The sequence below is a fragment of the Cucumis sativus genome, chromosome 1 (assembly GCF_000004075.3).
Source record: "Cucumis sativus cultivar 9930 chromosome 1, Cucumber_9930_V3, whole genome shotgun sequence".
Taxonomy (NCBI): domain Eukaryota; kingdom Viridiplantae; phylum Streptophyta; class Magnoliopsida; order Cucurbitales; family Cucurbitaceae; genus Cucumis; species Cucumis sativus.
In genome coordinates, this window is record NC_026655.2 from 4,738,120 (window position 1) to 4,762,229 (window position 24,110).

Here is a 24,110-nt window from a genome sequence, read left to right on the forward strand (position 1 = left end):
AGTTGTTATAATCAATAGACATAACTTACATAATAATACCTTTATTAATTTAAATTACTTTTTAAATTTTTGTTATTATAATTTTTTTCAAAAATATTTATTAAAATCACATTTTGTTGTTATTTTTTTTTTGTTAAAGTGTCCATAAAATATGACCTCAAATTTAAAACCTAGATAATATAATGGATAAAATATTAATTCTCTTTTGTATGTTTGAAAGATAAAATTTAACCAAATTAGAAACATCTAACATTTTTACAGAAGTATTAATTATCTTGAAGTTTGAATATTTGATCTCATCAACATCGTTATTTTATTGAAAAACTTTAGACCTATGTTTCAAAATTAAGATATAAAAACACAACAAACATACGAAACAAACATTCAATTACTTTTATCTTTGTAAAAGAAAAAAAATTAAAAATAAACTAAAATATTTATAAAATTTTGTATAAATATTTTCAACAATTTTATTATTATTATAATAATTCTTTCATCTTTTATCTAAACAAACGTGTAATTATGGATTTTACCTAATAATTATCGACACAATCCATTAAATCATCAATCTTTTTTCAATAAAATTCAAGCCACATATGATATCAAACATTACACCACTAATGCAATTTAAAAGGTAAAATAAAAAGAGAAGCAAATCAAAATTCTTTATTTTAAACCAAAAATTACGACTTATACTTCAGCAATCCATTAACAAACTGCTCTTAATGAATAATCATAATTATCCTTATTAACCGAAGGATTTTAGGAAACTATTCTAATTTAACTTAACAATCCAACAATTTGCGCCTCTCATTCTCTTGATCATCAATTTAAAAAGGCAAAATAGTTGACGAATTATGCGAAGCATAGACCAATTTTGAAAATAGAGCCATGGAAACACAGCAAAGAACAACGTTGAAAAACAACACAGAGAGGAAAATAGAGAGGAGAGGAATGAACAGACTATTGGAAGAAGAAGCAGTTGATGAGATTATTTCATTTGCCTCCGACTTCCCTTCCCATGAGGATGATGCCGTAGATCTTCTCCTGGATTTCATCACAAACGAGCATACATCAAGTACTTACATTTTTCTTTTAAAATGTTAATCCATGCTACATAGTTAAATTTATCTTGCTTTTTAGTTATTGGATCGGATGATTTAAAATAATATTAGAGCATGTTGGTTTAAGAGATCGTGCGCTCAAACCCAATCTTATTTTTTTCGACTTTTAGATGAATAGATGATTTAAGGCGGATTGTCCAAAATTGAGATGGCTAGAAATTTTGGTGAATAATATATGTTTTGACAAATATTCTTATAATTGAAGAGAAACAAATTAGTTTGTGCATTTGTATTATCAAATATTTTTCAATTCTTTGTTGATTGGGTGATTTTTCTTTTTCTTCTTTTTTTTGCTAGATGGAGCTCTAGCAATAGATATGAATTTAGTTCATTGGGCAATTAACCATTTACGTGCTGCCGATGCTGTCGTCGATGTTACCAATAGTGTCAGTTCAACACAACAGGTGATTTTCATTGATTTTTTTGGAACGATGGAATGGTTTAAGTCCAAACTTAATAATCAACAAGATATAAAATAGATTTTCTGACAACTCACAAATAAATAGCTGAGTTCCGACTTTCGTTTTCTAAAAGTGAGAGATTGTTTGGTTCACCAAATGAAGTTAATAAATCTAAGTTAATCTATCCCATTTAATTAGTTTGTCAAATTGTAATATGGAATTTCTAATAAAGGTGAGTTTCAATAGTGTTTAATATTAAAATTGAATTGTTTACCCAAACTCAATAATTGAGCCAAACAACTCTATACAACCATAGTAATTATAATTGATAACGGTTTTAAAAATAATAATTAAGATTTTTTTTCAATCCATAATAATTTTTATGATATTATTAAAGTATATTTAACATTTAAAAGATTTACAAACATTGCGCATTTAAGTTTTTAAAATTACACTAAGAATTCATAAAATTTCAAATTTTATAGTAATTTTAAAAAAATTAAAAAATGATATACTAAATTTTCTAATTACCTCTATTTTTCTCGGAAACTAATATGCAGAACGCCTATTTGGAAAGCGATATTCTTGAAACGAGGGAAGGTGTAGTAGACGTTACTGATTCTAATGACTTATTGGATGCTGACGATGAAGAGATGTGGATGGCGCACGTGAGACAACTTTCTCTAAACGATCTGAGCCTTCATGAAGGCTTTCCATTCCGGGCTTCAAAATCGACGATTCAGGCACTACCAGATGTTTTTACTGCGAAGGACTTTTCTTCTTCTTGGGTGTGTGGTGTGTGTTTGAATGATGAGATTGAGGCAAACGATGGGGCGAAACAGCTGCCCTGTAAACACATATTTCATACACATTGTATTATTTCTTGGTTGGAATTGTGCAATTCTTGCCCACTTTGTCGATACCAATTGCCCACATAGATATTGATTTTTTTTATTCAATATAATATATTTACATCCGAACACAAATAGACTGCTTAAATATGTTAAATATCTAAGTTTTTTTTGTATAAAGTATAAATATTAATTTTTTATTCTTTATACAATTTTTTATATTTAAAATTGAAAAATTATTATGAATAGAAAATCTTATGTTAATTTAGGATTTTTATAGCTGTAAATATAAGAATTATATTCAAGATATATATATATATATATAATATTTTTAGAAAATTGCTAATATAGTAAATTTTAAGTCTATCAATAATAGAAATCTATTATTAATAAACCATGTTGCAAATATTAATCAATTAATAGGTCTCGACAGATTTTGATATATTTGTAATTTTTTTGCTATATACTTAACTATTATTTTTAAAATTGTTATTTAATATATTTTTTTACTTATCTATATGTATACCCACTGTGTGTATTCTACTCTATAACATCTAGTGTATATATTCAATAAAGTAATCTCTATATCCACAAATTACAATTAATCTCTTTACAGAGCAACTAACTAATATCTTCACAAAAGTATTATCACTCAGACAATTCACTCAATTATTTCACAAATTCAAGTTGGTTTCCATTCTATGACATTGAGTACTTCACTCAATTACTCACAAATTCAAGTTAGTTTCCTTTCTATTGCATTGAGTTTGAGGAAGGTTGTTTATCAACTCAAAGATGATCCCTTTGGAATTAGGCTTTTGAGTATGTTATCCTTTTAGCTAGGTCATTTTCTCACTAGATTACACTCCTTAGAAATCTCAAACATCAATTCACTATTATGTTACTGAACTACGACCACACATAGTATGATTCTCTTATACCATTTGTTGGAACACAACCAACCTCCAAAAATCTTATAATATTATACGCTTTAGGCATAACAATTGTATCTTAATCATTCTAGTTAGTACTTACTAATGCGTAACTTTGTCGTATTGCTAACAATTTGGCCCTAAAATATATACTAATTCTAATTAATTAAACGGAGCTTGGGTGCCGAGGCAACTAGGATTGTTTCATAGATTCTCCTGTTCCGCCTAAATTGAGTTTGTTCCAGGATTTCAAATGTTTATATAAATTAGATGCCTCTTTGTTTTCATCTCGCTCGTCCATTATTTCTTATTTCAAAATCCACCGATTTACAAAAATCAATAGCTTTGAGAATTTCTCGCAAATCTTTCGTTTCGAAATCGGAGAACTCATCGGTGAAACTAGAAGATTTCTATGTCAGTTTCTTGCAACGGTGTGTTCTAACCTCCGATTCCCGCCATGGATCCGCAATTCATGCGAAGTTCCTCAAAGGGTTTCTTCCATTTTCTCTTTTCTTTCACAACCATGTACTTAACTTTTATGTCAAATGTGGACGTCTATCATATGGCCTGCAACTGTTCGACGAAATGCCTGAGAGAAACGTTGTGTCCTGGTCTGCGATCATTGCTGGGTTCGTCCAACATGGCCGACCCAACGAAGCCCTCTCTCTATTTGGGCGTATGCATTGCGATGGCACGATAATGCCAAACGAGTTCACTCTTGTAAGTGCTCTCCATGCTTGTTCTTTAACTCAGAGGCTGATATGTTCATACCAAATTTATGCATTTATTGTTCGCTTAGGGTATGGGTCGAATGTTTTTCTCATGAATGCGTTCTTAACTGCTCTAATTAGGCATGAGAAATTGCTAGAGGCTTTAGAAGTTTTCGAGAGTTGTTTATCCAAAGATACTGTGTCTTGGAATGCAATGATGGCTGGTTATTTGCAATTAGCATATTTTGAACTGCCGAAGTTTTGGCGACGGATGAATCTCGAGAGCGTTAAGCCTGATAATTTTACATTTGCTAGCATCTTAACTGGATTGGCTGCTCTATCTGAGTTTAGGCTGGGGTTGCAAGTTCATGGTCAGCTTGTGAAAAGTGGCTATGGCAATGACATTTGTGTAGGGAATTCCTTGTGTGATATGTACGTCAAGAATCAGAAGTTGTTAGATGGTTTTAAAGCTTTTGATGAAATGTCTTCAAGTGATGTATGCTCTTGGACCCAAATGGCTGCAGGGTGTCTCCAGTGTGGGGAACCAATGAAAGCTCTTGAGGTCATTTATGAGATGAAAAATGTCGGCGTGAGGTTAAATAAGTTCACCCTTGCAACTGCCTTGAATAGTTGTGCCAATTTGGCCTCCATTGAAGAAGGAAAGAAATTCCATGGATTGAGAATTAAACTTGGAACCGATGTTGATGTTTGTGTTGATAACGCTCTACTTGATATGTATGCAAAATGTGGATGTATGACCAGTGCAAATGTCGTATTTCGTTCGATGGATGAACGATCTGTCGTCTCGTGGACTACTATGATTATGGGATTTGCACATAATGGTCAAACAAAAGAAGCCCTTCAAATCTTTGATGAAATGAGAAAAGGGGAAGCTGAACCTAACCACATCACTTTTATTTGTGTTCTCAATGCTTGTAGCCAAGGAGGTTTCATTGATGAAGCATGGAAATACTTCTCTTCCATGAGTGCCGACCATGGGATTGCACCTTCAGAAGATCACTATGTGTGTATGGTGAATCTATTAGGCCGAGCTGGGTGTATAAAAGAAGCCGAGGATTTGATCCTACAAATGCCATTTCAACCTGGTTCATTGGTCTGGCAAACGTTGCTGGGTGCTTGCTTGGTTCATGGTGACATAGAGACAGGAAAACGAGCAGCCGAGCACGCGTTGAATTTGGATCGAAACGATCCATCGACTTACATCTTGTTATCAAACATGTTTGCTGGTGGTGATAACTGGGACAGTGTTGGAATTTTGAGAGAACTAATGGAAACTAGAGATGTAAAGAAAGTACCTGGATCAAGTTGGATGTCAAACATGAGAAGAACTATTGATTGATTTGTTCATCTGCTTTTAAAGATTTTTTTTATTAAATAAATAGTTTGATGTATGAGATCTCTTTCTCCTATTTTTATCTGTGTATCTTTTAGGAAAGTTATGTTAATGGGAGACCTTTTTTCCTATGAGCATCCCTTAGGATGAAATAGATTTTAATTAGACATGAAATGTGGTGGTCTGAATTTTTTTATCATCTAACGTTGATTTGGTAGTCATTCATTTTTTAAGAGGAGGTTAGAGAAATAATTATGTTCATTTTTTATGGGCAGTGAACAAATAAAACGAAAGTATAAGAATGAAAATGATAAAATTTATTTTTTCGTCGGACCAAATAATAAAATTATATATTAATTGGTAACATTTTCTTATAAGATGACATTACTTTTTCTATATTTTTTTTCTCTTCGAAGGTTGCTTAGATTCTTATTTTCTATATTTTCTATATTTTTTCTTTTAAGATGTGGTTCCCTTCCAACTAAGTTGTTTAGAACATGAGATTTAGTTTACTTTCCTTTACCAACATGCTTTATCTTTCAGTAAAGTCATGCTAGTGGGTGGGTGGTTATTTTTTATGAATTATAGCTTGTAGGATGGTATGTTAATTAGATGTAGCATGTGGGATGAGGTGGACACATCAAACTGAGGGGGGAATTCCTTTTTCCTCCAAAGTTTAATTTCATATAAAATATTGATATCTCTTGGGAGATTAAAGGTTGGATTCTGATCGACAAAAAACCTAAAGTGAACGAGAGAGGGAGATATAACAAAAGAAAGCAGAGAATAAAAGTATGAAAGGTGTACATGTACAACATTTTTGTGTTGGCAATTGCATTCATACATGATGTTACAGAAATAATATATATATATATTCGTTTGTAGGAGTATATCACAATTTCTTAATGAAGGAAAGATAAATATATATATAATTTTATTATTATCAACATTATTATTTTGAGTTGGTAATGTTTTTATTGTCAGTACATAAGATAGCTCTATAACAATTATGTGAATGGTAAGGCCATAGAGTAAATTATTGGATGTTAAATTATTTTCCTTTTATCATTATTTGGTTTAAGTTTTTAATATTCCAAATGTCCTATCCTGCTTTTAGACCGTTGTGTTGGCTTCAAGTTTATCAGTAGATGCAATATGGTCGAAGTTCTTGTGTCTAAGGTGGTTTCTAAAGGACTTTCTAGTATGATATCTCAGGTTTGTTATTGTGAAATTTGCGTGCTTAAAGGTTGTTAATCTATTACCTGACTAAGAATTTTATTGAACTATCATTTTTCATCCATGAGGCTCCAACTTATGCGCAAGTATTGGAAAATTTCCTTTTGTCCATGTTGAATATTGGAATGATGTTTTGCTTACTCTAAAGAAACGTTGGATGAGCAAACTTCTTCTTTTCTCTTTCTCTTTATTTTATTTTATGTGATTTGAGTCTTCAATTTTCTTCTAACATGATCCTTTATATATATATATATATATATATGAGTTTTTTAAAAGATAAACTATTTCCACTCCAAGTAAGAATTCATTTGATTTTACTATAAAATATAAATATTTTGTCATTTTTTTATTCTATGAAATACAAATATTTTGTACGAAATTATATATATTTATATATAGAAAGGTAGAAATTCCTTAAAATTTTGTACAAGATACAATATAAGTAAATACTTTACTTAGATACAAAGTTTAAGTGTTATTTTTTAGGAGAAAAATTAGTATGCTATTATTACAATATCTCACTTTCAAACGAGAGAGTAAATTCAAACTTATGATAGATAAAGAAAGATATCGATACTTAGTTTTTGATGATGTATATTATAGGATCGAAGAATTGAATCTTTACCTATAACAAAATATTATTATCAAATTACTTTCACATCTTTTAACACTTTTTATTTTCAAACCCAAAATATAATCCCAAAAATTATAATATAAATCTCGAAAATAATTTATCAAGAAAAATAAACGTTAAAGGTGAGAATTAAAAAAAATTGTCATATTGTGTTTTAAACCAGGTGAATAATATCATTAATTAAAAATTAAGATATGAAGCCATGTGTTTAACATGTATATAAAATTTAAAAAATATTACCCTATTTTCATCTAATTTTTTAAAAATATTTTTCTTTCAAATTGTCCATTAATATATTTTTATATATTAATTTAAAGAAAATAATTAAAAAAATATCTACAAATATAACAAAACTTTATTGTATTTATATAAACAACTATAAATAATTAATGATAAATGATAGTATATCAACGTCATGTTTTGCTTTCTTTAGCTATCTTCGTAAAATAAAAAAAAAAATCTATAAATACAATGAAACTTTAGAATATATCAACTTATATCGGTTATATTTCTATATATGTCTATTAATATCACTTGAAATCATTGAGTCTATCAATGTCTTTCGTATAACAGCTCGTTGAATGAAGTCGTGGACTTTACTAGTCTATTTTTTGTCAATAATTTTGGAAGAATTTTAAAAAATAGCAAATTTTATAAAATATTTACAACTTATAGCTAATTTTATTATCGATAGTCATTGATATGCTACAGTGATAGAAGACTATCATTGATAGAATTTTAAAAAAATTTATAGTTCGTAAATATTTTGTAAAACTTGCTATTTTAAAAAATTTATTATTGTTTTTATCTTATCCTATTTTTCGGATTATTTTTTAAAATAACATTATTAAAAAAAGTTGTAATTTAATATGGAATTTCCTCGGCAGGAAGAAAAAGAAATTTGTAAAAAGGAAAATAGAATCTGCTAATCTCCTCCTCTGGTCTTCCTCGCTTCCTTCTCCGCATCACTCGCGCTCGAAATTTCATACCACTTTTCTCCATCTCTCCTTCATTCTTCTCCCCCATCGTAAGACCTTGAGGAAAAATAAAATAAAAATCTTGGTTCAATCCTCCGGTTTTACTTCTTATCGGAATGTCTTCGTCCGGTGGCAACTCTGGCGACGGAGCTGGCGGTGGCGTCGCCTCCCATCCCCCTCAGCTCTACTTCTGCTATACCTGCAATCGTACGGTAACAATTACTCCCTCGTCATCCTCCGATCTTTTATGCCCCAACTGCAACGATAGCTTCGTTGAAGAAATGGAAAGTCCAAACCCTAACCCTAGCCCTGTTTCCAATCCTTTCCTCTCCTTCACATCCGAGGCATTTCCACCTTTCAGCACCGGTGGCGGTGGAAATGGCGGTTTCCCTATCATATTCTCTACGACATCTTCATCTGGTGGCATTGGCGGTGGGGGTTCTATGATGAATGATCTATCAGCGCTATTGGGAGGTGGTTCTCTTCGATCGTCGTCGTCGTTACAAAACCCTGACGGTTTTAATCCCTTGCTTTTTCTCCAGAACTATCTTCAAAGCGCTAATGTTCAATTGGTAATCCAAAACGCTTCGGGAGAGGCGTTTCATCCCCCTTCCAATTTCAATCTTGGTGACTACTTCTTTGGCCCCGGCCTTGAGCAGTTGATTCAACAGCTTGCTGAAAACGATCCGAACCGTTATGGAACCCCTCCCGCTTCAAAGTCGGCCATTGAAGGACTTCCAGATATCAAGATTACGGAGGAATTGTTGGCTACGGATTCTTCACAGTGCGCTGTGTGTAAGGATACGTTTGAGCTTGACGAGGTGGCAAAACTGATGCCTTGCAAACACATATATCATGCAGATTGTATAATTCCTTGGTTGGAATTGCATAATTCTTGTCCAGTATGTCGATATGAATTGCCCACAGATGATCCCGATTACGAGCAAAGAACTCGTGGGTCTTCAGCTCCTAATCGGAGTCAAAGCGAAAGTCAACCCTTTGGGGATTCTTCCACTGGTGGGGAAAATGTTGTCGGAAGCGATCCTAATTCTGACGAGAACTCGCAGACTCAACAAATGGGAGAGCGGAGGGTTAGGAGGATAGCTTTTCCTTGGCCCTTCAGAGGATTTGGTTCAGCTGCTGAGACTAGTAATAGTGGAGGTGGCAACAACAGTGGAAATAACGACGAACCTAGCTCCAGAAATAGGGGAAGCCAGGGTTCTTCCGAGCCAATGCAGGAAGATCTCGATTGATGATTACTGGTATTACATCTAAAATTATTTCCTTCCCTTCTGAAATGTTATCATATCTAGTCTGTACAAACGTTTAAGCTTTACAAAAGTAATATAACCAATTAATTTATGTTCTATGGATGGAATGGAAAATATACCAAACAAATATAGTTATTCACATCTTTGGTGAGATAGAGGGCTTGGGGTTTAGACTTGAAATCCCCAGCTATTCCTCTACACAAGCTTCATTCTTTTCTGTATTTAATTGTCTATATATGAAGGTAAGTAATTCTACTTAATGCAATTTCATCTGAACTATACTCGCATCAAAACCAGTATTGATTTTAGAACTACCATCAGATTTTTTTCTTCTATTGTAAATTATTAGTCTATTTGTGTTTATAAATACTAATAGAGGCACTAACGCGTGACTTGATTTAACATATTGACATGGGTTCACAGGAGTTCGGTGCTATTTAAACATATTTGATATGTGTATTATACTTGTATTGTGGTATTAGTACTTAATTATGATAAGAACCAATAATTAGCGCGTAATGTGGCTGCCCCTGTGATAGTGTTTCATTCCTCGTGATATTTGTTAAATAGAAACATCACTAGGAGCTACACAGCCTACTTTTCTGAATAAATCGTTCCTTTTGATTGTTGGTAATCACAAAACACTCACCCCCTGAATTGATATTGTCTCTGTTATTTCTCTTTACCAAACTTGATTATTAGTAACTTGTCAAGTCATGCATGTTTAGAATTGCTTGCCATGTCATTGTCATTTATATAACACACCACCTTAAATGTTTACTATTCACTTGGAAAAATGTTCCTGGACTTATTTAGAACCAAGTCTTAGTCCCAACTGTTATTAGTAGGGCTCTGATTATTTATTTGGGATGGATTAGCATGATATGTGCAATCCAATACTCCAACTTGCTCTTGTCAAATTATTTCTTGTATTCATCTTTTTTCTTTTTGCTGGCTCATTGTTCTTGCTTTCTAGAAATTGAAACGATTTGATGCTGATTATTTTGTAGTGCCCCTTTCTAAATTTAATTAAGTACAACAACACAGTGTTAGTTTGTCCTGTGTTTGATTTCTGTCAGTCTTTAAGATAAGACAGGTTTGTTTTAGTGTCTTAAACATCTATCTTCAATCTCTACTGTTGTCAGTAAGGGCCTTTACTCTGCTACATATTGCTGAATGCTCAATTGGGTAGTTCTGTGCATCAAGTATTTGCTGAACTAGCAGTTTCCTTTATCCCCTAGCTCATTTTGGTAGTATGAGCGCACTAAAGATTTCAAACTAGCAATCTTCTCTCCATTCCCTCCCTTGGAATCTTCCCTCGGTCTTCTTAGGTTTTAAGGAGCCTTTCCTTTCCCAAATCACAAATTATTAGTGAACAAGGAAAAATACACTTTCTTTCTTTCCTTTGTCATCTGTGTAGAGCTCGAAGATTTTAACCATTTCTTGATTTTCTGTCTTTTTGAATGGCACTACGAAATGAGAGTCATCCACAAAATCATCATGTCCATGCCTTGGTAATATTTATATGTGATAGTTTTGAAGAATGAAATCAGATACAGTAAGAGGGCACTTCAAATGAATTTAGAGTTGTATTAGATATGGACCTCTTGGTATTTGTATCTCAATCCTTTATTGACTATTTTGCTATAATTTCATTATGAATTTTTGCTATGGAGAGAGCTAACAAAATCTTTTTTGCAACTTATAGTTATGAGCTTGGTTAAAGTTTATCTCATTATCATATGCGTTCGAAAAATAATTTATAATGTTTTATGAATCCGGAACTCGTTTTCCTCCTGCTTACACATTTCCCTACCTGAAAACTTCAAAAAAGGTTCATGCTTAAGTTGCCTGTAGTATGTGAACTATGGAAAATAGCAACCAACCCTTTTTCCTTTTAAACTCATTTAGAGATAGGGTCCTGCCGCAGGTTGCTCACACATTTTTCCCTACCTGAAAACTTCAAAAAACTCATTTTGGAATAGCAACCAAACTTCCCCGGTAGGCTGGAGTTCAAATTCTCTATAAATCACTTCAAAATTACCTCTTGGGTCCTGCTGCAGCTGAATATTTGTTCTCGAACTTTTTTAGGAAATAACAATTTCAATTTGTAGCCTGTTTTTTCTTACGCGCATTCATCAGGTGAGAAATTTCACCGGTTTAATGCCATCCTCAGATTCTTGTTATGATTTGTATCCGATCTGTTCACAGGCATGTTACCTGTAGTGCTGCTAATAATGCATCTCATGTTCTTAATCGTTCACATAGAAAATATGATTGCTTCTCTTCTTTATTTATCACTGTACTGAAATCTGGTTGGAGTATGTGCTTTATTCTTTGAACTGTTTGTCAGTCAATGAACGTGTTCAATTGAATTTCTGAACAGAACGGTCCCCCCACCCCAGCTTCCTCTATTCCTTGGTTAGATTTTGATATTGCTGGCATGAGGAACCTCAAGAACTCGATAACCTCCTCGAGAAATTTGTGCATAATCACTTTTGCACAAGTCCGAACTGCCAAATATTATAAGGTTAACTTAAATGGTAGTTTTGGTCTTGATGTTTGACTTATTTAGATTGGGAGGTTCTAGATTTTAAGGAAAATATAAATTGTTTGTCTGATGATAACCGTGATTTAATAACTTCTTTACAACTAAATCTCTTTCCCTTTTATTCTTTGGCAGGTGTTGCAAGTGATTTGAATCTGGAATCATTACTGAATATAGAAAAACATCCTTATATGTTAATTATTAGAGCTTTTTTTTTCCATTTATGAAATTTGACTATAATAATCCATAGGTAAAGATCCTATTTCCATTTTAGAGTTCAGAATTCTTTGTAGATTAAGAAAGTTATGTGCATTACTTTGTTTGCAAAGGTCTGTAATACTTTTGCTTCTCTGGGAACCATTTCATATATTGAAATATTGTCTGCTTCACATGTGACTTTTCTGCACTTCCCTTTGTTGGTTTGTTCACATTCAAAAGTTATTTCATACTGTTCATTTATTTATCAATCAACTCATCTCTCCCTTCCCACCTTGGGCAATATTACTGCCTTAATAGATTGTTCGGGAGATCCTCGACGCATACCGAGCTGGGGAATCTAATGTGGTTTTCATATTTGGGGCCGGCTGGACGAGGAAAATAACGGTAAGAAAACGTATTCTGAATTGTATTTAGTTGAGTTATGAGTTCACTCTGGATTTTGTGAATGGCTGATAAATTCACATTTGATATTGGCCACACGCTTTATTGTGCTTAGATTTGAGCATTGCCCCCTTGTCTTGTAACAGTGACATCTCATCTAGCTCAATATATGGTCAATTTCCCTTTGTTATCAACAACAAAATTATTCTATGCCACATCACTTTCACAACTTTTTTTCTTTTTTAACAAGAAACTAAACTTTTTTACATTGATGGAAAAATGTCAAACGGTATAGAAAAAGTATATATATAAACACTAATAAATATTGGTAGATTCTTATCAAGTATCAATAGACTTGTATTATAAGTATCAATAGACTTGTATTAATTTGTATCCCTGATAGCATTCGTGTAAACTCTTATTAGTTTTCACTCTTATTAGTTTCTATTACTGAAGGGTTTCTATTAATTTCTTTCAATCCTGGACTTTAGTCAGTTTCTGTTTGTATAAACACTTATTCTTTTTGTGATAGGTTAGTTTCTATTGTTTATAGGCGTTAGCTTCTATCATTTTATTCTTTTTGTGATAGGTTAGTTTCTATCATTTATAGACGTTAGCTTCTATCATTTAGAGACGTTGGTACACTTTCATCAACGTAATTACAAGCTAGAAATTTGACCCTTTTTTTTCATAAGTTTCCAAAATTTGATTTAAAAAATAAATAAAAATAAAATGAGCACTTTCAATATTGACCCTTTTTTTTTTTCATAAGTTTCCAAAATTTGATTTAAAAAATAAATAAAAATAAAATGAGCACTTTCTTTTTATTGATTGCACTAGGATCCATAAAATGGGCACTTGATAATCGTTATAATTAGAAATAGGGTCACATGATGGAAGTTAATTATAGTAAATTATAGTAAGCAATTATTTTCATCAAGAAATAAATTCAATTTAGAACGTCGAACTGCATGAGCAGGAAGGCTCGAATTCATAGAATAGATTGGATTTTTAGATTTTATATATGAAGGATATATCTAATACGAAGCCTGATTTGTTGTTTTACTGAGATTAAGATACTACTTAGTATTATCACTCGTGTGTGTGTGTGTGTATATATTGAAATCTTACATTCTTTCCATTTGAATTTTAAATGATTAGAAGTATGAAATTTTCTTTTATACAAGTTTGGATATAGATTTGTATGAGCTCATCAATTTAACAATAGTCAGAACTCTCAGATTTCTGACCATTCATTCGTTTATTGTAGAATTGTTCACTGATGATGGTGGTTGCTAAGAATAATATTTGACATACAAAGACTTTCTACCTTTTTTTATGAGTTTTTGCAATTTGTTCGTTGCCAATAATAATTAATTATATAATATGTGAGACATTAAATAGCCACAAAAAATAGGAACGAATATTATTATTGTTATTTTAATTTCCATCAAGTGTGGAGAGAATTTAGTGACGATGGTTGAATTTCTCTCGAGAAAACACCGTGTTTCCCTCACCGACAGAGCCGACAGCTCGACCGAATTTTGCCTTTTTGATAATTCACTTATTTTGTTTCTTATTTTTATTTTTTAAAAGTATTTTAATACAAGTTGGGTAGGAAAATCGAAGGTACGACTTCTCCACTATTTATTGTCAGTTTTGACTTGTTTCTTATTTTTTTCGCACTTTATATTAAAAAATATTAAAACTATTTATAAAATAGAGTAGAATTCATTTTTCTTTTCGATTTTGTCCAAGTTTTCTTTCTCATTCGTTATCTATAATAATTATCGAAAACAATTTTTAAAAATAGAAATTTTGAACTTTTGAATTAAAAGATTAATATAATATAAATTATTTTCAAATTATGTTGGTGCTTGTATTGATAATTAAATTCATTCTATCTTAATTGAGTTATATTTTTCTTCGTTTTAGAAAAAACTTTTAAATTATATTTTATAAACTTAAATTTAAATAAGTAAAGGATTCATTTTTAAATATAATCAGACAATAGATTTATAATTTCAAGTGCATGATCATTTAAAATAATATTTTACATTAAATTTATATTTACATTTTCTTCTTTTTTTTAAAAGATAAATTGGGTATGATAATTTGACCTTGCAATCTTAACGGATGCTAGTTAAGTTAAGCGGACATCGATCCATCCATTTTTCAAATAATTTTAGACAATAATAATTATAAAAAAAAAGATTTTGAGAAATGGGATGGTTCTCTTAAACAGAAAAATAGGTTGTAAATATCGTGTAATACACAGAATACTCCAACCACAATCAACCGCGATTTTTATTCCTCTTGTGAAAAAAATATTTTGGAATTTACTTTTCTACGTCAATTTTGTTCCTAATGATAAATAAATCCTCTTTGGAAAGGAAAAAAAGAAAATAATGTGAAAAAATAAGGTGTTCAAGTTTAATTCAAATGAATAGCGTCGAAGAGAGTCAAAGTAGAAAATGAAAAGCTTCATTTTGATCGATGAATTTGATTGTACGCGCGTGTTATGATATGAAGATTGAAGAACAAAGCCTTTTCTTTTAATTATTGTTATTATTATTTAGTACTTCGATTTTACAGCTTCCAATTGAAAATCCAATCATTCTCTCCCACTTTTCTTTTTTGCTTTTAATTGATATTCTTCATCGGAGCAAACAGAGTGGTAGGTGAAGGTTTCTCTTTCTTCGGATCGTAAGATTAGATCCTTTCTTTCTTTCTTCTTCGTCTCAATTTGAAGAACGAGTTCGAACAATTTCGAGTAGATGTCCCCGTCGAATAGTTCACCCAGTGGAGTTAATGGACATGGAGGATCGAATTACATAGAGCATCAAATTTCTAGAATGGATACTCTCGCTGGAATCGCCATAAAGTACGGAGTCGAGGTAAACTTTCGTTGTTCCTTTTTCTTTCATCAAATTTTCTTATGTTGTTCTGTCGGTGTGATTTTTTTTTTTCTTTTCCTGAGTTGACTTGATTCGATTTTGTGAGGTCTGGAAGGGAATTGAAGTTCTTAATTTTGATTCATTTTTTTTGGAGTGATTTCACCACGCCTATCAAACTTTATCCCAATTGTTGCATATGTATATTGTGATGATAATGTTTAATTGGGAGTTTGATTGTATCTATATGTTCAGTTTCGTTTGGAAACTCAGAATGTTTAATATTAGGGCGAAATGTTTATGTGTTTTTTTGTATATCCAATTCCATTAGCTGTGCTTCTCTGCTGGATGTACCTTAACAGTGTTCTGTTGCCCCAAATAGATATCTTCAGCTCTGAACTTCATCGGTTCTGAGGTTACTTTTGGTCGATTGCATTTGGCTGAGGGGAAAAGATGATGAAGCCAAACAATCGAAAGTTCGTATTGTATTTTATATGTTCATAGTCTTTGTTAACTTAAATGCCTCGGTTGCGGGATGAATAATCGATTATTCTTTATTTTCCACTCTATCTTGCTTACTGAAGTTCCCTTCATATTCTTTTAGTTCATAAAATTCTAACTAGGTTGTTAGTAGAGATTTGTTTGAACAATCATATCCTTAGGGTTGATCTTAGACTCATCAATCTATTTGTGATTTAATTGGTGGTTACCCTTATTTTCATTCCTTACCGATGCTCTAAAACGTATAGGTAGCTGACATTAGGAGATTGAATGGCTTGGCAGCAGATCTTCAAATGTTTGCTTTGAAGAAGCTAAGAATTCCTCTACCGGGTAGACATCCGCCATCACCCAGCCTGTCTGATGGTTCTGCCGTTACTGGGTATTTCTTGTTGTCAATTTCTAGTAGAATTTATATCATTTTGTGGATTGTGATTAAGCTTTTAGTTTGTTTATGTTTGCTGCTCATACCTCAAAACTAAAGTCTGTCTTAGTCCAGTTGTCGATGCGCTGTTTTAAGCAAATATAGTATAGATACATTGAGGCTGCGGTTAGGGGTGTGAAATGAGATACTTGGGAATCTTATTGTTGCATATTTACAATCGGGGAACGAATCATGTGCGGAGTTTATTTTATGTTATAGTTATATACATGTTTTGTAGGATTATGACACCCATCTAAGTCGCGCCCAAACAACTTAAGTTGCAATCAACTGTGCATTAGTTTTAGCGATTAGATTGAGATTATTTTGCTGGGGTTATATAAATCATTATGCATAATTTGAGCATTTACCATGCTGATATTCGTTGCATAAAATTAGAACCCCCCTCCATGAACTGTTCAAGTTTTATCTAATGGATTTTTCCAAATGTATTGCAGAAATGGATCTGTAAATGAAGAGCCTCTACATTTAGGCCAACCTACCAATATGCTAAACTCTTTGCAATCTTGGAGATTGAAATCACCAAACCAAAAAGCCTCCCCTGCCATGAGCACATTGCAAAAATACTATGGTCTAAGTTCACAAACTCTTGAGACCTCGTCAGTAGACATGGAGATGTCTGTATACAGAACTGAAAATTCAAATTCCACTGGCGATGGGTTGTTTTCCAGAACCTCTGTACTCTCTACACCACCTCTAAACATTTACTCGAAGACCAGGAAATATGCTGGTAGTTTCTGGACTGATAATGACTCAATAACCGAGCATCTATTACGTACAGATTCCGGAGATGTAGAGAGTGAGAAATCTGATGAGAAATTAGTTCGAAGGCGTCAAAAAGCTGAAGTCGACAATGGTGTTACCACCACAGAGAGATCGCTGAAGGGCGAAAATAGCAACGGAAACTATTTTTCTCCTTCAAATGGAAAGAGTTTAGCCATGAGGCTAAAATCAGGTAGCAGAACTGCTCTGTTATCAGATTCAGATCCAGTGTGGATAAATTCGATTCCAGTAGGATTAGGAGATGATATAATTACTGATGGAACTTCTGAAGTTCATAAATCGTTAAGTACATCAAACCTGAGAGACCAAGATAACAGCAATTCAACGTCTGTATGGTCAACTGCAAAGTGGAGTTTGAAGCCAGACTTGCAAGCTCTCTCAAGCGTTGCAATCTCAAAACCATTGTTTGATGGTTTGCCAAATCCAATCACAGGCCGCAGGAACAAAGCTGCTCTTGATTAACCATGTTCATAACTCTGTTCATATTCTTGCTCGTCGAACTGCTTTGATTCATTCATTTGGGCCGGAAATTCTTTTGGGAAATGTTGTTACATGAATGTATAGGTAGGAAGGCAAAATAAGAGAGAGATTGACGTTTAAGGAAGTTGATAATAGTAAATACAACACCAAAATATATATATATATAGTTCTTTTCTTCTTGTCAGATTTGAGTCGTCTGGTGTAAGAGGCAGAAGCACTTTCATTTGTACTTAAGATTATTCGTTTCCGTTAACTTTCCAAGAAAAATACAGCCTTTCATAAATATGGATGAGTGATATCACTTTAATATTCAGCTTACATGCACATTTGTTCAGTAGAGGTGCTTTTTTATATAGATTTAAATTAATTTGATGCTGTATATTCAACCAAAACTCAAAATCATTCAAAGCTTGCTAAATATTTTCCAATCATAAAAAAAAGAGAAAGGAATCCATTGTGAATCTCTGAAAAAGATTTCAAAATATTGACGCATTCGATACTACAGCTCAAGTTGTAGAAACAAAATTCCAGTTTACTTTCTTTGCCTAGAATAAACACTATGTCAAAGACTCTCTTGCTCAGAGTTCTATCTGACTCGTAGCCGTTCCAAAGATGGTTCGGGAAAAAAGATCAATCACCACCTGTTATTTGGTGGTTTGACTCTATAAATACGAACTATCCAATTAGATGTGGTGAATGCCTCCTCCAAGTGCTCAAGTTTGATATCCTTGTTGCCAATTTCAACTCCTCTGGCACGATCGAACCTGCAATCACAAAGAAACCAAGATAGGCAACCTCATTTGGATTCGGCAATTAATGCAACAGACAAACGCCAGTTCCCAGAAAATGCGAAATTTGAATCTCCAACCTCCTCAAGGGAAAAGGTACATGCTAACTAATACAAAATTATGCTCATGATAGCCCATACAAGTATTCCAAGATATACCTAAGTTTTCTTTTCTTTTTTTGATAGCATACATAAGTTATATAACAGTGATGAACAAGACTTAAAATGATCTACATTTAAAAGAACCAATGAGTGCATGTTTCATGCACATTAATAAGCTGTGTTTAAGGTCCCAAATTATACATACTAATACTTATAGGAAGGGTAAAAAATGTGAAAAAGAAAATGGCGGAGGAATGCGGGAGTGCAAGTTTGGTTATTGCGGTTGGGAGAATGTAGTTTGGGTGAAACCTTAGGGGACACTTTTGTGCAGAAATTGGGTTAGTGGCTTGGGGAGGACAGAATCCCAGCTCTCTCGAACTGGTTGGTAAGGTTTATGTCGTTTGGTTATGCTTTCCTTTGTTATTGGCCATTGAGACTATTATCCTTTGTTGAATATCAATAAACAGTGCTGCTCTGTTCTTTCTTTGATATTTCTGGTGTTTGGTTGGACCATTGTTAGGGAAGAAATCCTAACACTATGCTCCATCCACTGGTGTAACAAGTGAAGTCAACTGCTTTTACTAGTCCTAGTGTATGAACCAAAATAGATGCAATGCACAGTACAAATTGCTAATCAGCTTAGTCGTTCCTATTTGCAAGAACATGCTTGTGATATGAATATTCATTATGTATTACCCTTATTGTTGTCCTATCTGACTATGACAATAATTAACGAGTGCTGCCTTCATCCAGAAAATAGAAATTTCATAAATTTTCTTCAGGGTTAATGGTGATAGATTCTGAACTTACCCAGGAGGCTTGCCATATTCTGTTACTAACTCCCCAAACCGATAATACGAAAGTTTGTACCTGGTAACACAGAACAGTAAATCCGCATTCCCTCATATGAAGAGATATAAAAGGTAACAACATACATGCACATGAATAATCTTCCATTGCTAAGAAACTTACATTAGACAATTCAACATCTTGGGAGCTGCTCCTTTGTCGACTCGGTACTCTCCATTCACCAGATAATCAGGCTCTTTAATTACAGGGAAAACACCACCTCCAATTCTCACCATCCACAAAAATCTGGTATGATACAACATTTTCATCAATAGGTGATGCAATAAATAAATAAATAAATAAATAATATAAGTGAGATGGGACTTTGCAGCCAAGGCACTCGTAGGACTAGTTTGACTGCCTATATCAAGGAATGTAAACTATATGGGAGAGAACATGTTACATAATTTAAAACCAAACGAAGTCCAAGAATTTGACACATTAAACTAGAACATAACCCACCCAACAACCAAAAGAAAAAACAAAACCGTTCATTAGAAAGAGAAAAAAGGTGAAATGCCCTTACTTGTTAATATCGTCTGATGAATAGCCAGTCACACCACCAAAGACAACCAGCACATAATCAACATCAAGTGATCTCATTATTTCATATGCCTCACCTTCATAAGAAGACATAGCACGCCCAACAGTAGCAATGTGGGTATTATTCCAGGTATTGTTGTCAACAATGACAGTTCTGTTTCCCATTGCTGTGATCTGGTAACCATAATCCCACCACGACATTATCTTAGCATCTTGAGGAGTATTTTGTCTGAGCCAAAAGTATGCCTCACGGTAGTCATCAAAGATAACCCTGTTCCCATGAGCACCGCGTGCAGCCAAGACAATTGATGGAGATGAATAAGCTTCTGAGGTGACCCATGTACAGTGAGTTGCATACTTTGAAAGCAAGTAAAAAGCACCAAAGAGTAATGCAATAGCACCATTCTTTTGGAAAGGCTGGGATTGATCAAGAGATCCCTGTTGATTGGGGGGATAAAAATTAAAACCAGACAAAGAAGAAAAAAATATTCTTTCTCATGAATATATGTGTAAACAATGCATATAACCTTTTAGTGCCTAAAAATTCAGATTGAAAAGAGTTTTTAGTCACTGGCCTAGAGAGATTCATGGTTCAACATCTTTTTAACATATTAATACAACCAAAGAATACTCAGAAGAAAAAACACCTTGACAAAAAATAAGCATATGTAATTAGTCAGCTATAGTACTCAATATAAGTGCACAACAAATACATTTCAACAATTCATTTCCAATCAAGACCGAACAGGGTTGAAAACTGTGTAAAACTAAAGATAAGGCATATAAACAGAGCTGGACTTACCTTAGAGAAACTCTTGGCGTTGCTGACCCCTTTACTAGAACTAATCTGAGAAACCTTTGGTTTAGCTCTCAATAATTGGGTCAAGTTCTTTATTGTAGCAGAGACAGCTATAGCACTGATAAGACATACTGCAGGTGTAGCAACAAGAATTAATCTTACCATAACTCCAGCAAAGTACATGCTAGTGAGACCGTACATGACTATGAAAATCGTAGCATCTGACAAGCGCTTGAAGCAAAAGTAGAGACCAGCTGGGAAAAGGAAAAGCAAAATGTGGAAGTCAAACATGAAAGATGACCAAGCTGTCGGTTGGTGTTCAGAGACAGATGCTATTATAGGTATGTGATCTTTTGCATATGTTGGATCCAAAAGAGAATAAAACCGCCCAGTCCATGGGGATATATACCCTGACGCAGTGCCAACTCCCAAAGCAACGGTACCCACAGCAACTGCACTAGTTACCGTGATCTTCAAAAAGGCTTGAAACAGTTTGGTATCACTGAGCATGTACTTCACCCAGTCCAAGAAGTAAAATACCTGTAAGAGAGGTCAATTAGTTCGATGAATGAAATGACTTGCATTCAACAACCAATAAGATGCCATAAACATTCTCTCCACTGCCTAGTTTTGAGTCAGGTAACCATTACTTCATATGGGAGTAAAAGACAGGGTTAAAGACAAGGTCAGCTGAAACAATCCTTTGCTTCATAAGTTATCAACACCACCACCATCACCAATAACAACAACAATAAACAAAAGCAATTTTCCTTCATATGATGAAACTGAAAACAATTTAACAGATATACGTCTTTTTACATTTATCGTCTAGGCCCCACCCATGGGCAGATTTTCCTTGCCCAAAACCAGAAGCTAGCTCTAGACAGCTCATAGATTTTTTTTTCTATATAAAGCTTTGCACCTAGATGATGTTCCTTGAACGACAACATAAATACCCAACATTGAAATGTTCCTTATCCTATTATTGGGATCAACGTTATTACAGCACTAGTAAAATTTTAGTTTCTTTACCTTCTCCCAAAATGATGCCACACTTCATCATATAACAACTCAGACAATCCAAACTAATTTATTCTGCTAACAGATGCTATATACGATCAGAAAATTACAAATTCAACAAAGAGATAATAAAGAATCATTGCCTGAATCAAGAAGAAGACGCCCATCGCAGCCATATGCTCCCCAGACTGAACATGCTGAAAGCCAACAAATCGAATTTGCATAGCAAGCAGCATTCCCAAGATATACATACAATTATACGCCACATACAATCGCATGGAGTATCTTCCCGTTATTAGAAGAACTAGCACATAAAGTGGAATCAGATTAATTATAAATACATAGCCACCCCACGCCGAAACCATATAGAAGTACCCAAAAGCCGAGGCAAGAGCCCAAGCAAGAGATCCAGTATTCACCGCCTTCACGAATAGATAGAATGTCAACAACAGCGCAAAAATGGCAACTCCTTCATTATCATACGATCCCGCAACAGATCTCGAAATGTAACCTGGACAAATAGCAATCAAAGCAGCTGCAACAAGCCCAGCACCTGAGTCCCAGATTTCTTTCCCAAAAAAGTAAGCAACCAATGTGGTATTTGATGCGAAAAATGGAGCCGTCAACACACAGACCTCACGAATATGCACTGCGAACTTCAGAAACCGCAGCCCCCAGTAGATAATAGCGGCCGTGACCATAAGTCCAGGATAAAGCGTCCCTCCAATGATTCGACCGAGAGGATACCAACTCTCAGAATCAAACCAATTCCAGAATTCATAAAACCCCTTCTGCGTGAGGAAGAGCGTAGTTCGATAATTGAAGTAGGGATCAAACTCATGGATCATCGACTCATACCGTAGAACACTGAAGAGCCTAGTAATGAAAGCCAAAACATAGACGAGGAAAAGGATTGAAACCCGGATCAGAAGCTCCTGTTGCTTCGTTTTTAACTTAAATGATTTGAAGGAAAAACTGTCTAACAGACCAGATTTAGCATTCGAAGTGATCGTTGCAGAGTTGGTCTGATTATTCGATCCAGATTTAACAGAACCATTGACAGGCTCGATCTTCCCACCCATGATTGGAGAGATTAACGAAAATGTTGTTGATTTCAAGTCGCGATAAGGAAATTGAAATTCGAGTCAACACTAAGAAATTCCCATGGAAGGGTTTTGCGAGTGGAGAAATGGAGCAAAACCCTAAAATAACAGAATGGATGAAGAAAGGAGGGGGTAAAGCTAAATCTAGAGAAGGTGATAGTAGAGCGGGGAAGAGAGAGGAAAGAGTAACATCAAAACGAATTATACAGAATTTGGATTGTCGCAAGATGATGGACGACTTGCATATTCTCAACTTCTTTTGAATATTCAAAATGGGCCATAATTGGGCTTTATGAATGTTTGGGCTTAATGTTGGACTTGAGCTTTCAGATCTCTTTATACTGATCCATTTCAAATTCCTTTTTACTGGTTCAGTTTTGGCATCTGTCAGAAAAGAACCCCAAATGGGAATGCATTTGAATTAAATTAGCCTCTTCTCAAACAATAATAATAATAAATATTATGGTCTATAATTCAAATATCTTTACCTTTATTATACTACGAAAATATTTAAATTTTAACCACCTCACCCAACATATAGTTAATACATTAAAAGAAACGTTTGGGATGGAGTGAAAATTATACTTGTCAATCTTAGAGAAATTATGTTGACATAGAACTGAGGTTCTCCCAAAAGCTAAGGTTTTAACTTCATGGCATTGTTATAGAATAATGGACAATTATTGTTAGTTTATTCTTATGAATCAATCTACACATTCCTTCTATACGTGGAAAAAAAATCTCGATAATATTGTACACTATAATGAAAGTCTATCTAAAAATTGTGTGCACTAGTAAGAAACACAACTTTTTTTAAAAAGTCTAACTAAAAATTGTCGTGCACTCGTAAGAAACACAACTTTTTTGAAGATGCAGACTCAATGATTCAAAATTAACAAAAACTTGCTTAATGCTACATTTGATTCTAGTTCGATTGATGTTTTGGTTAGGAATTAGAAAAGCTAGTCATTCAAGGATAGCTTAGTAAATACAAATGCAATTTTGGAGGTCAAAATGACGATGGGTCATATATTTTAACCATCTAACAAAATTGAAACGAATGAAATGGGTCAACAAGGGAATCAATTAGATTACAGGAATCTCTCTTTTACAAAGTAAAAAGCTTGTGTCTTGTGAAAATAAATTTTTATTTCATTTTTGTCTATCAAACT

The 24,110-nt window shown here is 33.6% G+C and overlaps 4 protein-coding genes across 7 annotated transcripts; 3 read left to right on the plus strand and 1 right to left on the minus strand.

Annotated features, from left to right (window-relative positions):
- The first annotated feature begins 3,242 nt into the window (after positions 1 to 3,242).
- LOC101211489 (putative pentatricopeptide repeat-containing protein At3g15130) lies at positions 3,243 to 5,593 on the plus strand. The gene has a single exon (XM_011652676.2). It carries the CDS (start codon positions 3,579 to 3,581, stop codon positions 5,376 to 5,378), a length of 1,800 nt encoding a protein of 599 aa, XP_011650978.1. The 5' UTR covers positions 3,243 to 3,578; the 3' UTR covers positions 5,379 to 5,593.
- Positions 5,594 to 8,134: 2,541 nt separating this feature from the next.
- On the plus strand, positions 8,135 to 12,845 carry LOC101205252 (E3 ubiquitin-protein ligase RING1-like). 3 transcript variants are annotated; one of them, XR_968932.2, is made up of 3 exons: positions 8,135 to 9,481; positions 11,877 to 12,020; positions 12,174 to 12,444. XR_968932.2 is itself a non-coding variant. In XM_004137477.3 (2 exons), the coding sequence occupies exon 1, from the start codon at positions 8,336 to 8,338 to the stop codon at positions 9,470 to 9,472; it is 1,137 nt and encodes a 378-aa protein (XP_004137525.1). In that variant the 5' UTR covers positions 8,137 to 8,335; the 3' UTR covers positions 9,473 to 9,481; positions 12,555 to 12,845. The 3 variants fall into 3 exon arrangements, 2 of the variants coding, with proteins under 2 accessions (XP_004137525.1, XP_004137524.1); XM_004137477.3 differs by lacking the exons at positions 11,877 to 12,020; positions 12,174 to 12,444 and adding an exon at positions 12,555 to 12,845 and having other exon boundaries at positions 8,137 to 9,481; XM_004137476.3 differs by lacking the exon at positions 11,877 to 12,020 and having other exon boundaries at positions 8,137 to 9,481.
- Positions 12,846 to 14,949: 2,104 nt separating this feature from the next.
- On the plus strand, positions 14,950 to 18,018 carry LOC101205794 (hypothetical protein). Of its 2 annotated transcripts, XM_011652696.2 has the most exons (4): positions 15,394 to 15,535; positions 15,915 to 16,008; positions 16,282 to 16,412; positions 16,910 to 18,018. In XM_011652696.2, exons 3-4 carry the CDS (start codon positions 16,327 to 16,329, stop codon positions 17,715 to 17,717), a joined length of 894 nt encoding a protein of 297 aa, XP_011650998.1. In that variant the 5' UTR covers positions 15,394 to 15,535; positions 15,915 to 16,008; positions 16,282 to 16,326; the 3' UTR covers positions 17,718 to 18,018. The 2 variants fall into 2 exon arrangements, with proteins under 2 accessions (XP_004137527.1, XP_011650998.1); XM_004137479.3 differs by lacking the exon at positions 15,915 to 16,008 and having other exon boundaries at positions 14,950 to 15,535.
- A 148-nt stretch (positions 18,019 to 18,166) lies between these two features.
- On the minus strand, positions 18,167 to 23,162 carry LOC101206027 (dolichyl-diphosphooligosaccharide--protein glycosyltransferase subunit STT3B). Its single transcript, XM_004137480.3, has 6 exons — positions 21,979 to 23,162; positions 20,819 to 21,355; positions 20,000 to 20,454; positions 19,597 to 19,719; positions 19,435 to 19,494; positions 18,167 to 18,499 (listed from the first exon to the last, which is right to left on the minus strand). The coding sequence occupies exons 1-6, from the start codon at positions 22,915 to 22,917 to the stop codon at positions 18,370 to 18,372; spliced, it is 2,244 nt and encodes a 747-aa protein (XP_004137528.1). The 5' UTR covers positions 22,918 to 23,162; the 3' UTR covers positions 18,167 to 18,369.
- Between the last annotated feature and the right edge of the window lie 948 nt (positions 23,163 to 24,110).